A 17,230-nucleotide genomic window follows, 5' to 3' on the forward strand; every position below is an offset into this window, starting at 1 on the left:
AGAATTATGCCTCTACATTACAGCAAAAAAAAAAAAAAAGGAAAAAGAAAAAGAATACTGTTTCTAGAAGCATCCTAAATTATACAAATTGAGAGTTTTAGAAAATTTAGAGCATTGCAGAGTAAATTGCGTGGGCCTGGTGGAATGTGCTTGTTCTGCTACTGAGCAGCTGTGTTATCCTGGGCACATCTCTTCCCCTCTCTGGGTTTCATCTATTTCCTCATCTGCCTTAAGCCTTCCTGAAAAGGCTTTCCTTTCAAATTGCCAAGTACTGGGCAGTTTGCATCAAGTGCAGTCTTTTTGCGCCCTCTCCTGTCCAATTGCAATACTGCTGGCGGTGTGGTTTGAAAGGAGAGGCAGCCCCAATCTAAACAAGGGGTGAGCATCCAAGGGCACTAAAAGTCCATAACAGGAAGCAAGGGCCAGTCCTGTTCCATCCCTTCAAAGACTTAGAAGTCCTGCCCACGCAATTTCAATTGTTTCCCGAAGCCTCCGTACCCACACACGGTGCCACCTGTATTATTACCTGCCTCACGTTGTGTGGTGGTTGTTTGTTGACATGTTGATCTTTTTTTTTTTTAATTTTTAAAATGTTTTATTTATTTTTGAGAGAGAAACAGAGCGCAAGCAGGGGAGGGGCAGAAAGAGAAGGAGACACAGAGTCTGAAGCAGGCTCCAGGCTCTGAGCTGTCAGCACAGAGCCTGATGCAGGGCTCATGAACAGTGAGATTGTGACCTGAGCAGAAGTCGGATGCCCAACCTACTGAGCCACCCAGGTGCCTGACATGTTGGTATTTTTAAGCACAATGCCTGGTGTTACTCGCTTTTATATTCTCTTCCTGCCCCTTTGGGATAGCATGTGGCACAAAGGCCCTCAGCTCAGTCATACTGAAGGGAAGACAAATGGAGAGAAGAATGAATGAACTGACAAGAGGCAGCCCTCTGCAGAGAGGTTGAGCATGAGTGGGGGAAGTTCTGAGTTTGGAACCAGTGAACCCCAGGACTTTGCCACGCCTTCCTCTCTGCCTGGAACACAATCACCTCCCTTGATCCAGCTTCTTCTGGATCATACCTCTTTCCTTCCAGTAATGATTTCCTTTGGGAACTCTCCTCTGATTCTCACTGATCTGCGTGAGATCTGCTTTCTATTTGTTCCCGCGGCATCCCGAGCTTTTCCTACCAAAACACCTACCAAACCATTTCCAACTCTAATTTGCTTGTTTTCCCCACTGGACTTGTGCTCCCATGAAAGCAGGGACTGTGTCTATCTTGTTCATCCTTACATCACTAGTATTTAAAAACGTCCCTGTCTGTGCTCATCCTTGGAGCTTAAATATTGTGTTTTGAGTAAATACTACGTGAAGATAACATGAATGGGCTGAAGAAATCTACGAAAGAAATGAAAATCCTAGAAGGGACTCGGCAAGTGTCTAATCTCATCCTTCTATTGTACAGATGGGGAAATGGAGGCTCGGAGAGGTCCTACAGGCTGTCAGAGGCAGAGCTGCAGTTAGAGGGTTCTGATGTGGATTGTCTGGGCTTTCTTTGCTGTCTGGTTTATCTAAGGAATAAAGGAGGCCAAGTTCTTAGGACCGGCAGTGTTAACATCACCTGGGATTTGTTGGGCTCTCAGGCCCTGCCCAAGATGCACTGAGTCAGAATCTTCACTGTAACAAGATCTCAGGTGTTTTGTAGACACGTGAAGTCTGAGAAGTGCCGATTTCAGTGAGCAAGGGGACAGCTAGCCTGGCCTAAACGTCATCCCAGTTTGTGCAGGAAAGCCAGCTTGTGAAATGGAAAAGAAAACCTATCCAGGGGCGCTTGGGTGGCTCATTCTATTAAGCGTTGGAATCTTGGTTTCTGCTCAGGTCATAATCTCGTGTTGCGTGGGTCCGAGCCCCCCATCGGGCTCCATGCTGTCAGCGTGGAGCCTGCTTGAGCTTCTCTCTCTCCCCTCTCTCTGCCCCTCCCCAGCACATGGGCATGTGCTCTCTCTCTCTCTCTCTCTCTCTCTCAAAATAAATTTTAAAATTAAAAAAAAAAAAAAAAGACAACCTAGCCAAAATATTGTGGCATTCAGTGTATGCAGTAGATGAACGACCGAAGTGCACGTACCCTCACCTTCCAAAGTTCCAGACAGTTTGGAAGTCCAGGACTGGCCTGTTGGAGGACAATGGTTCAAGGTCAGGTGAGGTGACTAAAGGGAAACTCCCAGAAGTGCAGCTGACTAACAGGCCTCTGCTGCAGATTTCCAGCTTTTGTAGTTCTCGAATTAAAAAAAAAAATTTCCAAATGCATATTCATTTACACAAAGAATTCTAACCATGCTGCTTGAAGTGGTGGTGAAAGTCCTCACACCCTGCCAGAGACACTGTCGACTGGTGCAGCCTGTTTGGTAAACACTGCAACCATATGTAGCAACAACTCTAATATAGTTTATCCCTTTGGACCAAGTAATGCCATTCACAGGAAGTAATCCTGGGAGATAGTTCAACAGAAGTGAAAAGCTATACGCGTGAAGATTTTACTACAGCTGAAAGTGGAAAGTACGAAATGAAAAGGGGATAGTTGAGCAAATTATGATATGGTATCTTCCCCAAAACAATTTAAAATTCATTATAGTATAATTAATGTCCCACCTCATCGGCTTGGGGTACACTGCTAATTAAGAGCATGGTCTCTGGGTTTTCGGTTCTGACTCTACCCCTTCCTGTATGACCTTGGGCAAGTTTACGTAACTGCTCTATGCCTCAGTTTCCTCAACTGTAAAACGGGGATAATAACAATACTTTCTTCATAGGATTGTTGTGAGGAGTAAGTGATTAATTAAGTTAATTAAAATGCCTGGAATAGTCTTCTCTGTAGATTTATATTGTTATTAGTTTTAACAAATTAAATGGCTTGGTGCTCCCACCCCACCCACCTGACATAAGAATGCTTTTCTTCCCTTCTCAGGGCCTGCTCTCCTTTGATAAGTCCGAGACTCCCAGGGATGTTTCCTCCATCCTCCTTGGAGTCAGTCTGGTTTTCCAGCCTCAAGGAGAGAAAACAAGAGAATTTCCTCAAATGGCTTGTACATTCCATTCTTTATGGCTCTTGTTGATGTCTGATGCTGCCATTGAGACAAGTGATCCAGGGGCCCTCTTGAATTCTCCCTGTCCTAGAATTATGCTCAAGCATGGTAACTCAATCCTATATAGGCCTGGGATCCCAGCTCTTTATACACGTACACACACACACACACACACACACACACACACAGCCACTGCCACAACTCATTCTCCATGGTGCCTGAGTCATTGTTGCTGAGGGTGAATGAGATCCCTTCCTTTATCTCCCAAGCCCTTGGTCTATTCACATTTATCTCCCTAGAATATCATTCCACTCAGTGGGTAACTTCAGTTGTTCCAATGGTAATAACAGCTACCATTAATTGAAAGCCAAGTGTTCTGCTATTGTATCTTCACAAACATCAATCCTCAGAATGAACCTATGAGGCAGGTACTGTTATTCTTACTTCCCAGCTGGAGTCTATGAGGTTCAAGTATGTTAAGGGGTTTGCTGGAGATCCACAGCTTGCAAGTAAAACAATCTTAGATTTTAACCCAGTTTTGTCTAACTCCAAAACCCACACCCAGAACCACTACCCTACACGGCCTCTCCAGGAAGGGATATAAACAAGAAGTTCATAATAAATGGTAAATAAAGAAGTAAAATCATAATGAATAGAATTGTGCAAAAATGTCTGCATGTCAAGAGTATTTGCTGTGCAAGACAGGGTTGTGTATGTTTTTTCTCCTCTTAGATAATTTCCTCTAGTGACAGTTATATGGTTTTTACAGTTAAAAGAAGCTGTCCTCCACCTGCAAAGATGACTGCCTTTAGCCTCATAGTTCTTAGCCTTGGTTGCACATGAGAATCCCCTCGAGGGTCTATTTGGAAAGATACACAGTGTCTGGAGTCCATTGCAGATGAAGCATGTCAGGCTCTCTCTGGGGGCTGAGTCCAGGCAGCAGTATTCTAAGAGCTGATTTTAGTGTGCAAGCAGGATTCAGGAACAACTTTATGGAGAAGCGTCACCTCCCGCTGTTCTTCTTCTGGAGAATCTAGCTTCCTTGTGTCCTGTAACTCCTGCTACTTGACGCAAGCTTTTCTTTCTTTGCCCAGGAAGGGGCTAGTAATATGGCTTATTTCCCAATCTTCTGTTCAGAGAGGCACTGAGAAGACTTTTTGACTGATAGAAATATTCTACATCTTGATTGTGGTTATATGACTGTATACATTTGCCAAAACTCACTGAAAAAAGGTGAATTTTATTTTATGTAAACTATACTTTATTAAGCCATTAAAATTTTTTTAATGCGTATTTATTTTTGAGAGAGAGAGAGAGAGAGAGACATAGTGTGAGTGGGGGAGGGGCAGAAAGAGAGAGAGACACAGAATCCGAAGCAGGCTCCAGGCTCCTAGCTGTCATCACAGAGCCCGATGCGGGGCTCGAACCCATGAACCATGAGATCATGACCTGAGCCGAAGTCGGATGGTAAACCAATTGAGCCACCCAGGTGCCCCTTTATTAAGCCATTTTTAAAAAAGTATGAATTTTGGAAAGAAAGAAATAAAACATTCACAGATTGTATGTTTAAATATAAGGAAATCTAATATAATCTATAAGGATTAAATAAGTAAATTGGCAAGGGAGCTGAATACAAGGACAATTACAAAACACATTGGTACTTCTATTTACTAGCAACACAACTAGGAAATAAAAAGTTTTAAAAATAATTTATAATAACAAAACACAAATGAATGAATCTAATGAAAGATTTTGAATACCAGTACACTGCCAACCGTAAAACATTCCTGAGAGAAATTAAAGAAGAATGAAATAAATTGAGAGATAAACCATGTTCATGAATTGGAAGACATAATATGGACAAGATATTAATTTCCCTTAAATGGACCTACAGACTTAATGCAAACTCAATAAAATGTCAGGAAATTTTTTTAAAGTGGCTATTAGCAAGTTTGTTGTAGAATTTATATGGAAGGACCTAGAACAGCTAAGGCAATATTGAAGAATAACAAAGCTGAGGACTCCACTACCAGCTGTAAGATTGTTATAAACTACGGAAATTAAGACAGTGTGATACATAGATACACAAATAGGCCAATGAAATAAAACAGAGTCCAGTAACACTCCCATCCATACATGGTCACTTGATTTATGACAGATGTTTTACAGGAAGCCAATGGAGAAAGCATCAACTTTTCAGTAAAGAGAAAAAGAAGAAACTGGATTCTTCACACCATACACAAACATTAATGATGGACCACAGATATAAATATGAAAGATAATAAAACTTCTAAAAGGAAACATTGCAGAATATCTTCATGGTCTTGGGGTATGCAAAGATTATTAAAATAGGATACAGAAAGTATAAACCATAAGAGAAAAGCTTGATAAATTGGATGTTATTATTATGAATGACTTCTGTTCATCAAAAGCACCATTAACAGAGAAGGCAAACCACAGACTAGTAGAGAATATTAGCAATACACATATATCTGACAAAAGACTCATACCCAGCATATATAAAGAGCTTTTACAAATCAATAAGAAAAAGCCATACAATCTAATTTTAAAAATAGACCGCAATGATTGTTGCCCAAAAGAGGATATCTGAATATCAATTGCTTATGAATAGATGCTCAATATCATTATTCATTTGGCTAATGCAAATTAAAACTTCATGATCCTCTGAAGGGGTATATAGGAACTCTGTAACTATAACTGCTCAGGAAAAAGTCTATTAATCAAAAAAATTATTAACAAGGAAAAACAGTAACAGCAAACTCATAGAAAAGAAGATCAGACCTGTTACCAGAGGTGGAGGGTGGGGGGAGGGAGAACAGGAAGAAGGGGGTCAAAAGATACAAATTTCAGTAATAAAATAAATAAATACTAGGGATGTAGTAGACAACATGAGGACTGTAGCAGATTCTGCTGTAGGATGTATAGGAAAGATGTTAAGAGAGCAGATCCTAAGTGTTCTCGTCACAAGGAGAAACATTTTCTGTCCTTTTTTCTTTCCTTCCTTTTTTTCAAAAATTGAATCTGTCAATTATTTCTCAGTAAAACTGGGAAAGAGCCCCCCATGTGATGGTCTATCCTCCCCCCATCACTTGATGTAATTAAAAGTATTAACCTAGCATTAACAAGGATATAGAGCAACTGGAATTCTCGTTGTTATAAGCATTTTGGAAAGCTGACGGTATTTACTAACGTTGAATGTAAGTAGATCTTATACCCAAACATGCCACTTTGTGAATACCAAAGACCAGCACATTCCTATGTTCATCAAAGGACATGTATGTGAAGATTCTTCGCAGTCAAACTGAAAACAACTCAAATATCCAGTAACTGTAGAATAAAAAATAATTTGTGATGTATTTATGCAGTGGAAAACTATCAATGAAAAAGAACAAACTACTGCCACACACAGTAAGGAGGATGAATCTCATAGACATAAAGTTGAATTAAAGAAGCCAGATGCAATTGAGGACGTGGACGTGATCTCTGATTCCATTTGTATGAGGTTCAAAAGAAGGCAAAACAAATCTATGGTGATGAAGGGCAGAATGGTGATTGTCTCTGGCAACAGGGAGCCTTCTGGAAGGCTGGATGTTTATTTTCACTATATATACATATATATGTATATATATAAATACATATATATTTATATATATAAACATATATATAAATATATATGTAAATAAATAAATAATATTTAAAATATATAAACTTATATATAAATAAATATATAAGTATATATATAAATATATAAATATATATAAAAATATATAATTATAAATAAATATATAATATTTATATATGTATATATAAATACATATATATATAAAGGCAACAGGGAGCCTTCTGGAAGGCTGGATGTTTATTTTCACTATATATACATATATATGTATATATATATGTATATATATGTATTTATATATATATGTATTTATATATATAAACTTATATATACATAAATATATATGTATATATATAAATACATATATAAAAATATATCTATAAATAAATATATAAATATATATAAAAATATATAATTATAAATAAATATATAATATTTATATATTTATATATAAATACATATATATATAAAAATATATGTGTATGTGTATAACAGACTCTTCTTCCCTTCCTTCTTTTTTTTTTTTTAAAATGCAATTTTTAAAAAAAATTTTTTTTTTTTCAACGTTTATTTATTTTTGGGACAGAGAGAGACAGAGCATGAACGGGGGAGGGGCAGAGAGAGAGGGAGACACAGAATCGGAAACAGGCTCCAGGCTCTGAGCCATCAGCCCAGAGCCCGACGCGGGGCTCGAACTCCCGGACCGCGAGATCGTGACCTGGCTGAAGTCGGCCGCTTAACCGACTGCGCCACCCAGGCGCCCCCCTTCCTTCTTTATCTTCTCCCTTCATCCTTGTGTGTCTCTAGAATCTGACAGTTTATTAATTATACATATTTTAGTGTCTGTTTGATTAATTCTACTTCCTTGTGTATTAATACTCTTTCTTTTTTTTTTTTTTTAATTTTTTTTTCAACGTTTATTTATTTTTGGGACAGAGAGAGACAGAGCCTGAACGGGGGAGGGGCAGAGAGAGAGGGAGACACAGAATCTGAAACAGGTTCCAGGCTCTGAGCCATCAGCCCAGAGCCTGACACGGGGCTCGAACTCACGGACCGCGAGATCGTGACCTGGCTGAAGTTGGACGCTTAACCGACTGCGCCACCCAGGTGCCCCTTAATACTCTTTCTTGACATTGTTGCTCTTCTCCCAGTGTTGGCTTTCCTCAAATGTTCTTGGCTGCCTACTCTTCTTTGACCTTGGAAGTCCCTGGTAGGCTAATGGTTCAAGTTGCTTCCCATCACTGTGGGGGGGATGGATTATGCGCTCATGGTTGTCCTCCAGTGCGGAGGTACTTGGACCCACCCCTTGAGTTTTCTATGAATTTGGGGCTTCAGAATCTGCACTCAGTGCTTCCACCTGGGAGAGATGCTGCTGTCTGTCACTCATTACAGTGAAGGAGGAGGAAGTGCTGACAGGTCTAACTGCTTCTCAAAGTGGTTCTCAAATCTCCGTCTCTAAACCAGCAGTATTAGCATCACCTGGGAACTTACTGGAATTGCAAATTGTCAGGTCTCACCCCAGACAAACTCTGGGGACGAGGTGCAGCAATCTATACTTGGACCCATGCTCCTGGTGACAGTGATGCCCCGTTGAGTTTGAGGACTGCTGTCTTGCAGAGAACCCCAGTTCATTTCCTGGATGATCCCTCTCTTCCTTCACCTTCACTGTTCCCACTGCAGGACGCTTGCAAGCATTTCAAGCTAAGATTTCTTCCTTCCTCTTTCTCAATCCAATCCCAACTGCTTTCTCTCATTCAGAAATTCCTGATAGTTTCTGGTGGGTTATAGCCCCCATTCTTGATTTCCTGTGTTCTAATAGATTTTTATTTTTAATCGTGGTAAAATTTATATGACATAAAAGTTAATATCTTAACTATTTTTTTTTTAGTTTTTTAAATGTTTGTGTATTTTTTAGAGAGAGTGTGAGTGGGGGAGTGGCAGAGAGAGAGGGAGACACAGAATCCCAAGCAGGCACCAGGCTCCAAGCTGTCAACACAGAGCCCGATGCGGGGTTCGAACCCCCAAACCTTGAGGTCGTGACCTGAGCCAAAGTTGGGTGCTCAACCGGCTTGAGTTACCCAGGGTCTCCACTATCTTAATTATTTTTTTTTATTTTTAAAAATGTTTATTTTTGAGAGAGAGAGAGAGAGAGACAAATTGCGAATGGGGGAGGGGCAGAGAGAGAGAGGGAGACACAGAATCTGACGCAGGGCAGGCTCCAGGCTCTGAGCTGTCAGCACAGAGCCCGACCCACTGCTTGAGCTCACCGACTGTAGATCATTACCTGAGCCTAAATCAGACGCTTCACCGACTGAGCCACCCAGGTGCCCCTATCTTAACTATTTTTAAGTGTAGAGTTGAGTAGTGTTGAGTACATTCACATTGTTGGGCAACCCTCACCACCGTCCATCCCTAGAATTTTTTGTCTTGCAAAACTGAAACTTAACACCCTTTAAACAACAACTCCCCTTCTAATGAATTCTTTAAACATTTTTTCCCCTTGTCATTGGATAGAATTTTGGGTGGAATTTGAGTCAGTAGATGCATGTCCCTTGAATGGCATCTTTTGTGTGTGTGTGTGTATGTGTGTGTGTGTGTGTGTGTGTGTGGTTAAATATACATTACATAAAACTTACTATTTTAACCATTTTTAGGTGTATAGTTCAGTGGCATGAAACAGATTATGTTGTGCAACCATCACCACCATCCATCTCTAGAACTTTTTCTTCTTCCTAAACTGAAAGCTCGTACCCATTGAACACTAACTCCTGGGGTGCCTGGGTGGCTCAGTTGGTTAAGCTTTGGACTCTTGATCTCAGCTCAGTTCTTGATCTCACAGTTTGTGAGTTTGAGCCCCATGTTAAGCTCTGTGCTGACAGTGTGGAGCCTGTTTGGGATTCTCTCTTTCTCTCTCTCTCTCTCTCTCTCTCTCTCTCTCTGCCCCTTCCCCACTGACATAGCACATGCACTCGCTCTCTCAAAATAAATAAACTTAAAAAAAATACACTAAAAAATAACTTAAAAAAAAAACTCCCATTCCTTCCTCTCTACCAGCCCCTGGCCACCACCCTTATACTTTCTGTCTCTCTGAATTTTACTACCCTAACCACCTCATAGAAGTGTAATTATACAGTATTTGTCCCTTTTGTAATCATTTTTTAAATGTTTATTTATTTTTGAAAGAGAGAGAGAGACAAAACGTGAGTGTGGGAGGGGCAGGGAGAGAGGGAGACACAGAATCTGAAGCAGGCTCCAGGCTCTAAGCTGTCAGCACAGAGCCTGATGCAGGGCTCAAACCCATGAACTGTGAGATCCTGACCTGAGTCGAAGTCGGTTGCTTAACAGACTGAGAAACCCAGGTGCCCCTGTATTTGTCTTTTTGGTGATTGGTTTATTTCACTTAGCACAATGTCTTCAAATTTTATGTTGGAATTTCCTTTCAAATTTTATGTTGGAATAGATTGAATAATACTCTGTTGTATGTATATATCACATTTTGTTTTTCCATTCATCCATCAAGGATGCCTGGGTTTCTTCCACTTTTTGTCTATTGTAAATAATCCTGCTGTGAACATGGGTGCACAAATATCTCTTCATGTCCCTGCTTTTAATTCTTTCGGGTATATAGCCAGATGTGGAATAGCTGAATCATGTAGTAATTCTATTTTTGATTTTCTGAGCGACCACCATACTGTTTTCCACAGCAGCTGTACCAGTTTACGTTACAACTATGCACAAGGGTTCAAATTCCTCCACATCCTTGCCAACACTTGTTATTTTCTTAGTTGTGTTTTGTTTTGTTTTTGATAATAGCCATCCTAACAGATATGAAGTGGTATCCCATCAAAGTTCTGATTTTCATTTCCCTAATGATTAGTGATGTCGAGCCTTTTTTTCATGTGCTTATTAGTCATTTGTATATCTTCCTGGGAGAAATGTCTATTCTAGGACTTTACCTGAATCTGGTTGTTTGCGTTTTTGTTGTTCTTTATATATTCTGGATATCAGTGCCTTAGCAGATGTAATTTACAAATATTTCCTCTCATTCTATCAGCTACCTTATCGCTCTGTTGATAGTGTCCTTTGATGCATAAAAGTTTTTCATTTTGATGAAGTCCAGTTTGCCTGTTTATTCTTTTGTTGCTTGTGACTTTGGTGTCTTATCCAAGCAAATCAGTGCCAATTCCAATGGCGTTGAGGCATTGTGTTTTCCTCTCTGAATGCTATCTGGATCCAACCTCTAATAGCAATTTCCAGTTGTCTGCTAGTTGAACATAAATATCTAACTTTTTCCTACCTCTACTCTGCCTCTGCCATTAGTATAGATATTTAAAAAAAATATTTATTTATTTTGAGAGAGAGAGAGAGAGAGCACAAAGAGAGGAGGGGCAGAGAGAGAGGGAGAGAGAGAATCCCAAGCAGCTTCTGCATTGTCAGCACAGAGCCCAATGTGGGGCTCAACCCCATGACCCATGAGATCACGAACTGAGCTGAAATCAAGAACCAGATGCTTAACCACCTGAGCCGTCCAGGCTCCCTTAGCCATCCAGCTATCCAGCAATTTCTCTATCAGTTCAAAGTGTAGATACAGCTGCTCTCTGATGAAAGGCTAAGGCAGGCTGGAGTAAGGTCAGAAATCGGGATGACCTTGATCTTAACCCTGGTCACACTGAAAGGGGCCTGAGAATAGTAGAATGGGTAGAGCTTTGGGAATAAAGGGAACCTTGCTCAAAATCTTGGGTTACAGCCTGCCTCTGCCCCACACCTAGTGGGGTGACCCTGAGCAAGTTCCACCAATTTGAGTTTCAGTTTTTATCTTTTATCTTTAAAATGGGGATAGTATTACCTACCCTGAGGTGTACTTGTGAGAATGACAGATAATATAAATGTCTCTCTCTTAGAAGCTGGGAACTCTGATGACTGATTACTTGGTTGTCACCCGGTTCACCCCCCTCTACTTGGCCTCTAGCCTGTGAGCATCTCCGGAGGCCAACCTAACACATCTTCCTCTCCAGATCCCAACACCTGATCCCAAGCCTGGTCATTTTAAGGACCTCAGTAGGCATTTGCTCAGTGAGTGATTTAGAAGGTGAAAAACATTCCCTTGCAACCTGCCTGAAAGTCACTCATGGTCATGGCAAGCAGGTGTGAAGTCTGAGTCTGAGGGATCACGTTGAATGCATTGCACCTTGCACCCTGCTGACTTCGTGCATTTTTCCTCTTTGAGTACATTACTTTCCACATTCTGGATGCTGCATGATGCCCACCTCTTCCTCTGTCTTCTTTCCTGCTGCTGTTTTTTTTTTCCAAGTGAAAATGATCCAGCACCAAAGATAGAATTTTGGAAGAGGTTTTGGTGGACGTGAAAGCCAGTCCCAAATGTTCTGATTTCAGCACTGCAAGTCTGGGGTCTGGGAAACTCTCGATCTTGGGGCTTCCTGAGAACAGTTGGTCACTCTAAACAGACAAGGGGAAGCTGACTGGCAGATACACCGACTACAAGATTGAGATCTTTTGAATTCCCTCTAAAGTTTGGTTAGATAGGTTCTGTAGGGTTCTCACAGGTGACATTGAACTTAGTACTTAGATGAGCATGGTGTAGATAAGATTTTAATTCTGTTTTCATTCAAAGTTTTATTCTCTGTACAAAGCAATCCCACTGACCACTTAAATTATAGCATGTAATATTTCTTAACGCAGTCAAGTGGCTGAAATTGAGACTGGGCCAAAAAATGTATTAATTTTGGATTCTACCTCCTTTTCTAAACCTATTTTCAGACTACAATTTGCTCTCATCAAAACCAACCATTCTTTGATGAGGTATTTGCTCAAAGACAAGTCTTTATGAGTAATCTTTAGAGAAAGAGGAAGCAGGTTAATTTTACGCTAAAATCTGTTGGATGCCAAAGGCGGTAGGATATGCAAAAATAGGAGCTTAAGGTGTTTAAAAAAAGACCCACAACTTTTCTTCCCGGTTACTATTTCTGAGTTCAAATTTAGTGGAAGATCATTGCAATCACTTAGCTGGAACATGATCAGGCAGGGAGTTTACATCCTGGTACATTCATTATGATCTCTCACTGGGCCAGTGGCCTCCACATGCTGTTTCCTGGGGTCCAGACCCTCCCTTCTGGTATTAGCCACCCACTCAAAATGTCCAGCTTATTTGTTTTGAATTTTTAAAATTATTATTATTTTTTTTTTGAGAGAGAGAGGGGGAGAAAGAGAGAGCAAGAGAGCTTGGGAGGGGCAGAAAGAGAGGGAGGGAGAGAATCCCAAGCAGGCTTCATGCTATCAGCGCACAGCCTGGTGTGGGGCTCACAGCTACCAACCGTGAGATCATGACCTTAGCCGACACTTAATTGACAGAGCAACCCGGGTGCCCCCAAAATGTCCATTTCACTGGCTATTCCACTTCTCCCAGGGTGAATTCCAAAGGCATCCCAGGCTTGCCAGAGACTATCCTCAATGGGTCCTATCAGCTTGCTTCCTGCCTCCCTCCCGGCTTCTTCAGAGCCCTCCCCTTATTCACATAATATAAACTTAAATTGAACAATTTTAAACTGAACAATTCATTAGCACTAGTACATTTACAATGTTGTGAAACCATCCCTACTGTCTAGTTTTGGAACATTTTCATCACCTTAAGCAGGTTGCTCCCCATTGTCCTCCCCCCCATCCCCCAAGTCCCTAGTCACCATCGTTCTGCTTTCTGCCTCCATGGATGGGTCTACTTTGAATATTTCGTATAAATGGAATCATACAATATATGACCTTTGTGTCTAGCTTCTTTTCTGTAATACAGTATTTTTTAAGTGTTTATTTATTTTGAGAGAGAGAGAGAGAGAGAGAGAGAGAGAGAACATACGTGTGTGAGGGGGAGGGGCAGAGAGCAAGAGGGAGAGAGAGAATCCCAAGCAGGCTCTGTTTGATCCCTTGAACAGTGACATCATGACCTGAGCTGAAATCAAGAGCTTAACTGACTGAGCCACCTAGGTGCCCCTGTAAGAGGTTCATCTGTGTGGTGGCAGCATTAGAAATCCACGCCTTTTTAGTGGCTGAGTAATATTCCATTGAATGAATATACCACATTCTGTTTATTCATTCATCTGTTGATGGACATTTGGACTGTTTCCATCTTTTGGCTCTTGTAAATAGTGCACCCATATACGTGTATTTGTCTGAGGGCCCGTTTTCAATTCTTCTGGGCGTATCCCTGAAAGTGGAATTGCTGGGCCGTATAATAATAATTCTGCATTTAATGTTTTGAGAAACTGCCAGACTGTTTTCCTCTTCTCTCTAGTATTTCAATGCTACAATATATTCAAGAGAATTTCTGTCATAGTATCATTAGAAGACGCCTTTAATTGTAACAGAGTGTATACGTATCTGAGGGTAGGGATGATGTCTTATTCTTCTGTGACTTGCAGGTGGGCTGGTATAGGGCTTCTCAGAGAAGATGCTTAATAAAATGTTTGTGGAATTGGGTTGACTACAGAGGGATGAGACACAGTTTTATCCTTGAGGAAAAGGTGGTGTAGGTGGGGAAGCTTTGAATACAAGTAATGAGCTAAGTGGAGGTGGAAGGTGGGTGAGGCACAGAGGAGCTTACCAGCTCATTTGGACAAAGGGAGAGAAACACCAGCGTCATAGAACTAGTAATCTGTATGCCTGGCTTCTGTGGCTGCTTTATCTAACTCATTACGCTTCTCTGGGAAGTTAAATTCCCCTATCAAATGAAAAGATTGCATATTTTAGTGATATTCAATTTTTTGGTTTCCTTTAAAGCAGCGGAAACTTTGTTTTTCCTATGAACTCACAGGGGAAAGCCCCGTGGGGCCGGGGTATGCAGCTTGGGGTATGTGTTTGAAGACAGAGAGCTGAGGCGGAGGCCAGAATGCAGGGCACCCTTTATCCCTGCAGCCCCGAGGATCTTGGCAGAACCCCAAGATTCCAAGATTCCAGCACATTCTGAGCCTCCCTCAGTGGCTGTGAGAGACCTCTGTTCTGCAAAGATTAAGAAAGCATGAGTGCACGAAGTACATATTATTTTGTAAAAAATATTTTTTTCAAGCCATAAAGGAGAGCTTAAAGGTTGAGGTAACCACAGAAGCAAGAAAAGAACAAAAGTTCTTTCTTTATGAAAAATTATAGTGAGTAGTATACTTGGTTAAAAAGGGAGTGCCCAATCTCCTTCTCACCTCCTCATCCTTAAAAAGAAAAGATATTGTGGGTTGACTTCATGACAGAATTGTCAAATGTTTTTGCTTTCCTAACCAAACGGATTCCTGCACCATGAGAGCATTTCCTCTGAAAACGTCCTGTTCTGAACCCGTGCCGAACATGTCAATGGGCAGGCTTAGTCTTGTCCTTACTCTCTGGGTTTCCTTTCCTTTCTGTCTCTCTATCTTTCCGGGGGAAATGTTTTGAAAGTGTAACATTTACACTGTACCCTCATGTTGTCTTTTCTCTCTAGTTCTTTGCTTTTGACTTAGCCTGCAAAATGGGGGTTAGCCGAGTCCCCCAGCCATTTCCTGACACGCCTGTTGCGTTGACAGGCCGTAACCTGTCCCTCAGCAATGGTCACTGCTGACGCTTGCCTTGCTTTGGTCTTACCGAGTTCTTTCTTTCTGTGAAGCTCATTTGTAGGCCACCCTTCTGCAAATATACTGCCTGAACCTCAAAATCTCTTCTCTTTGTTCAGGTTGAGGCACAGAAGTTATTCAGGCACTGAGGCTGAAGATGGTTTACACAGATGTCTGAATTTGCCGGAAAACATGTTGTTCTTAAGGTGAACGTTAAGTGAACATTCCTACTTGCTGTCATAGAAACATAGTTTAAGCAGTGTGACCACAAACATTATTCATTCTACTATTAACCCTCTCGTTCATATATGTGTGTGTGTTTGTATGTTTGTGTGTGTATATGTATATATATATATATACATATATATACACACATATATGTATATATATACACATATATATATGTGTGTGTATATATATGCATATATATATATATATATATATATATATATATATATATATATTTGGTGGGGAAGGGAGGCTCTTCTTGAAATTCTAGAACTTTTCAAACTGTGTTTCTAAACAATGAGCACCCCTTTGGTGGCAAAGTGCTATTATAAAAATAACAAGGATATTCAGCTTTATTATCCCTCCGATTTTTCCTGCTTAACCTTTGCTTTCATTTCAAAATGGGCATGAATATACACACTGCAATATTTCCACCATCCCTTTAAGTGCTTTGTTAATTTTAAGGGAACTTACGGTTTTCTGGAGTCTGTCCGCCTGACAATAATCCCGCTTGCTCCACCATGATGCCGCCCGACTGATGGAGAATTGAATGCTATAATCCTTTAAAGAGCACTTCAAAAGTGATTTTGGAAAAGCTGAAGTCTGTCTTGTAAACCCCAGAACTTGTCTCCGAAATCTCGCCTCGATCGGCTTCCAAAGTATAATGCAGCATGATTATTTTCCTCTGGGGAAAACCTGTGAAACAGGTCTTCGAGCTCCTTTGGATGTGTCAGAGTTTTAATTGATTCTTTACCATGTCGGTCCACCCCATAATAGCAGTGCTACGCACAGGACGTGTTTTACGGGAATAGTCACCCCAAGCTTAATTTGTTGTTGCACGGCAGGCAGACTATTTCACAATGAAAATAAATCTGTTTTGTGCCCTGAGAATTTCTTTCTGGTGAACTGTACTCTCTTTTTTTTTTTTTTTTTTTTTTAATTTTTTTTTTCAACGTTTATTCATTTTTGGGACAGAGAGAGACAGAGCATGAACGGGGGAGGGGCAGAGAGAGAGGGAGACACAGAATCGGAAACAGGCTCCAGGCTCCGAGCCATCAGCCCAGAGCCCGACGCGGGGCTCGAACTCACGGACCGCGAGATCGTGACCTGGCTGAAGTCGGACGCTTAACCCACTGCGCCACCCAGGCGCCCCTGTACTCTCTTATATAGAGAGCAGAATCCTTTATAGCATCCAGTTAGCTCTGCTGCGGCCACAGGGAAGACATAGTCACTGTTCCTTATCAGTTCTAGAAAAGCATTTTGGTTCAGAAGATGGTTACCCCAGAACTCTGATCCTTGCGTTCATTTACTTTCTTCTTGCTTCTGGAATCACAAGACAGAGGCGATCCACAGGCCCTTATTATAATCTGTGTAAAGCAACCTCCTATACATTATCTCATTTTGTTCTCATGGTCACATTATAAGGAAGGCAGGGCAGGCATCATTATGCCCATTTTACGGAAATGAGTCCTAAAGGAACTTGCGACCTACTCAGGGAGCCACAGATAATAAGCACCGGGCAAGAACTAGAAAGCAGATACTCTTTTTAGTAATTACTCTTGTCCCTGGAGGACAGCTAGCACTGTTCTACCAGGAACTGGCTGCAGCAGAATTTCTTTCCCCAATACAATTTGTTTATTCATTCAGTCAACAAACATTCGCAGTGAGTATGAATTTGGGGGCTCAAAATTCAAGTCTGCTGAA

The 17,230-nt window shown here is 41.0% G+C and overlaps 1 protein-coding gene across 1 annotated transcript in view; it reads right to left on the bottom strand.

The window, feature by feature from the left end:
* The window catches only part of PTPN3 (protein tyrosine phosphatase non-receptor type 3), a 152,960-nt gene extending 136,742 nt beyond the window's left edge, over positions 1–16,218 (bottom strand). Inside the window, exon 1 of the mRNA XM_043566470.1 lies at positions 16,001–16,218. Within this exon, the coding sequence (XP_043422405.1) occupies positions 16,001–16,049 (49 nt within the window). The 5' untranslated portion in view covers positions 16,050–16,218. The remainder of the gene's footprint in view (positions 1–16,000) is intronic.
* Between the last annotated feature and the right edge of the window lie 1,012 nt (positions 16,219–17,230).

Source organism: Prionailurus bengalensis, chromosome D4, assembly GCF_016509475.1.
Source record: "Prionailurus bengalensis isolate Pbe53 chromosome D4, Fcat_Pben_1.1_paternal_pri, whole genome shotgun sequence".
Lineage (NCBI taxonomy): Eukaryota > Metazoa > Chordata > Mammalia > Carnivora > Felidae > Prionailurus > Prionailurus bengalensis.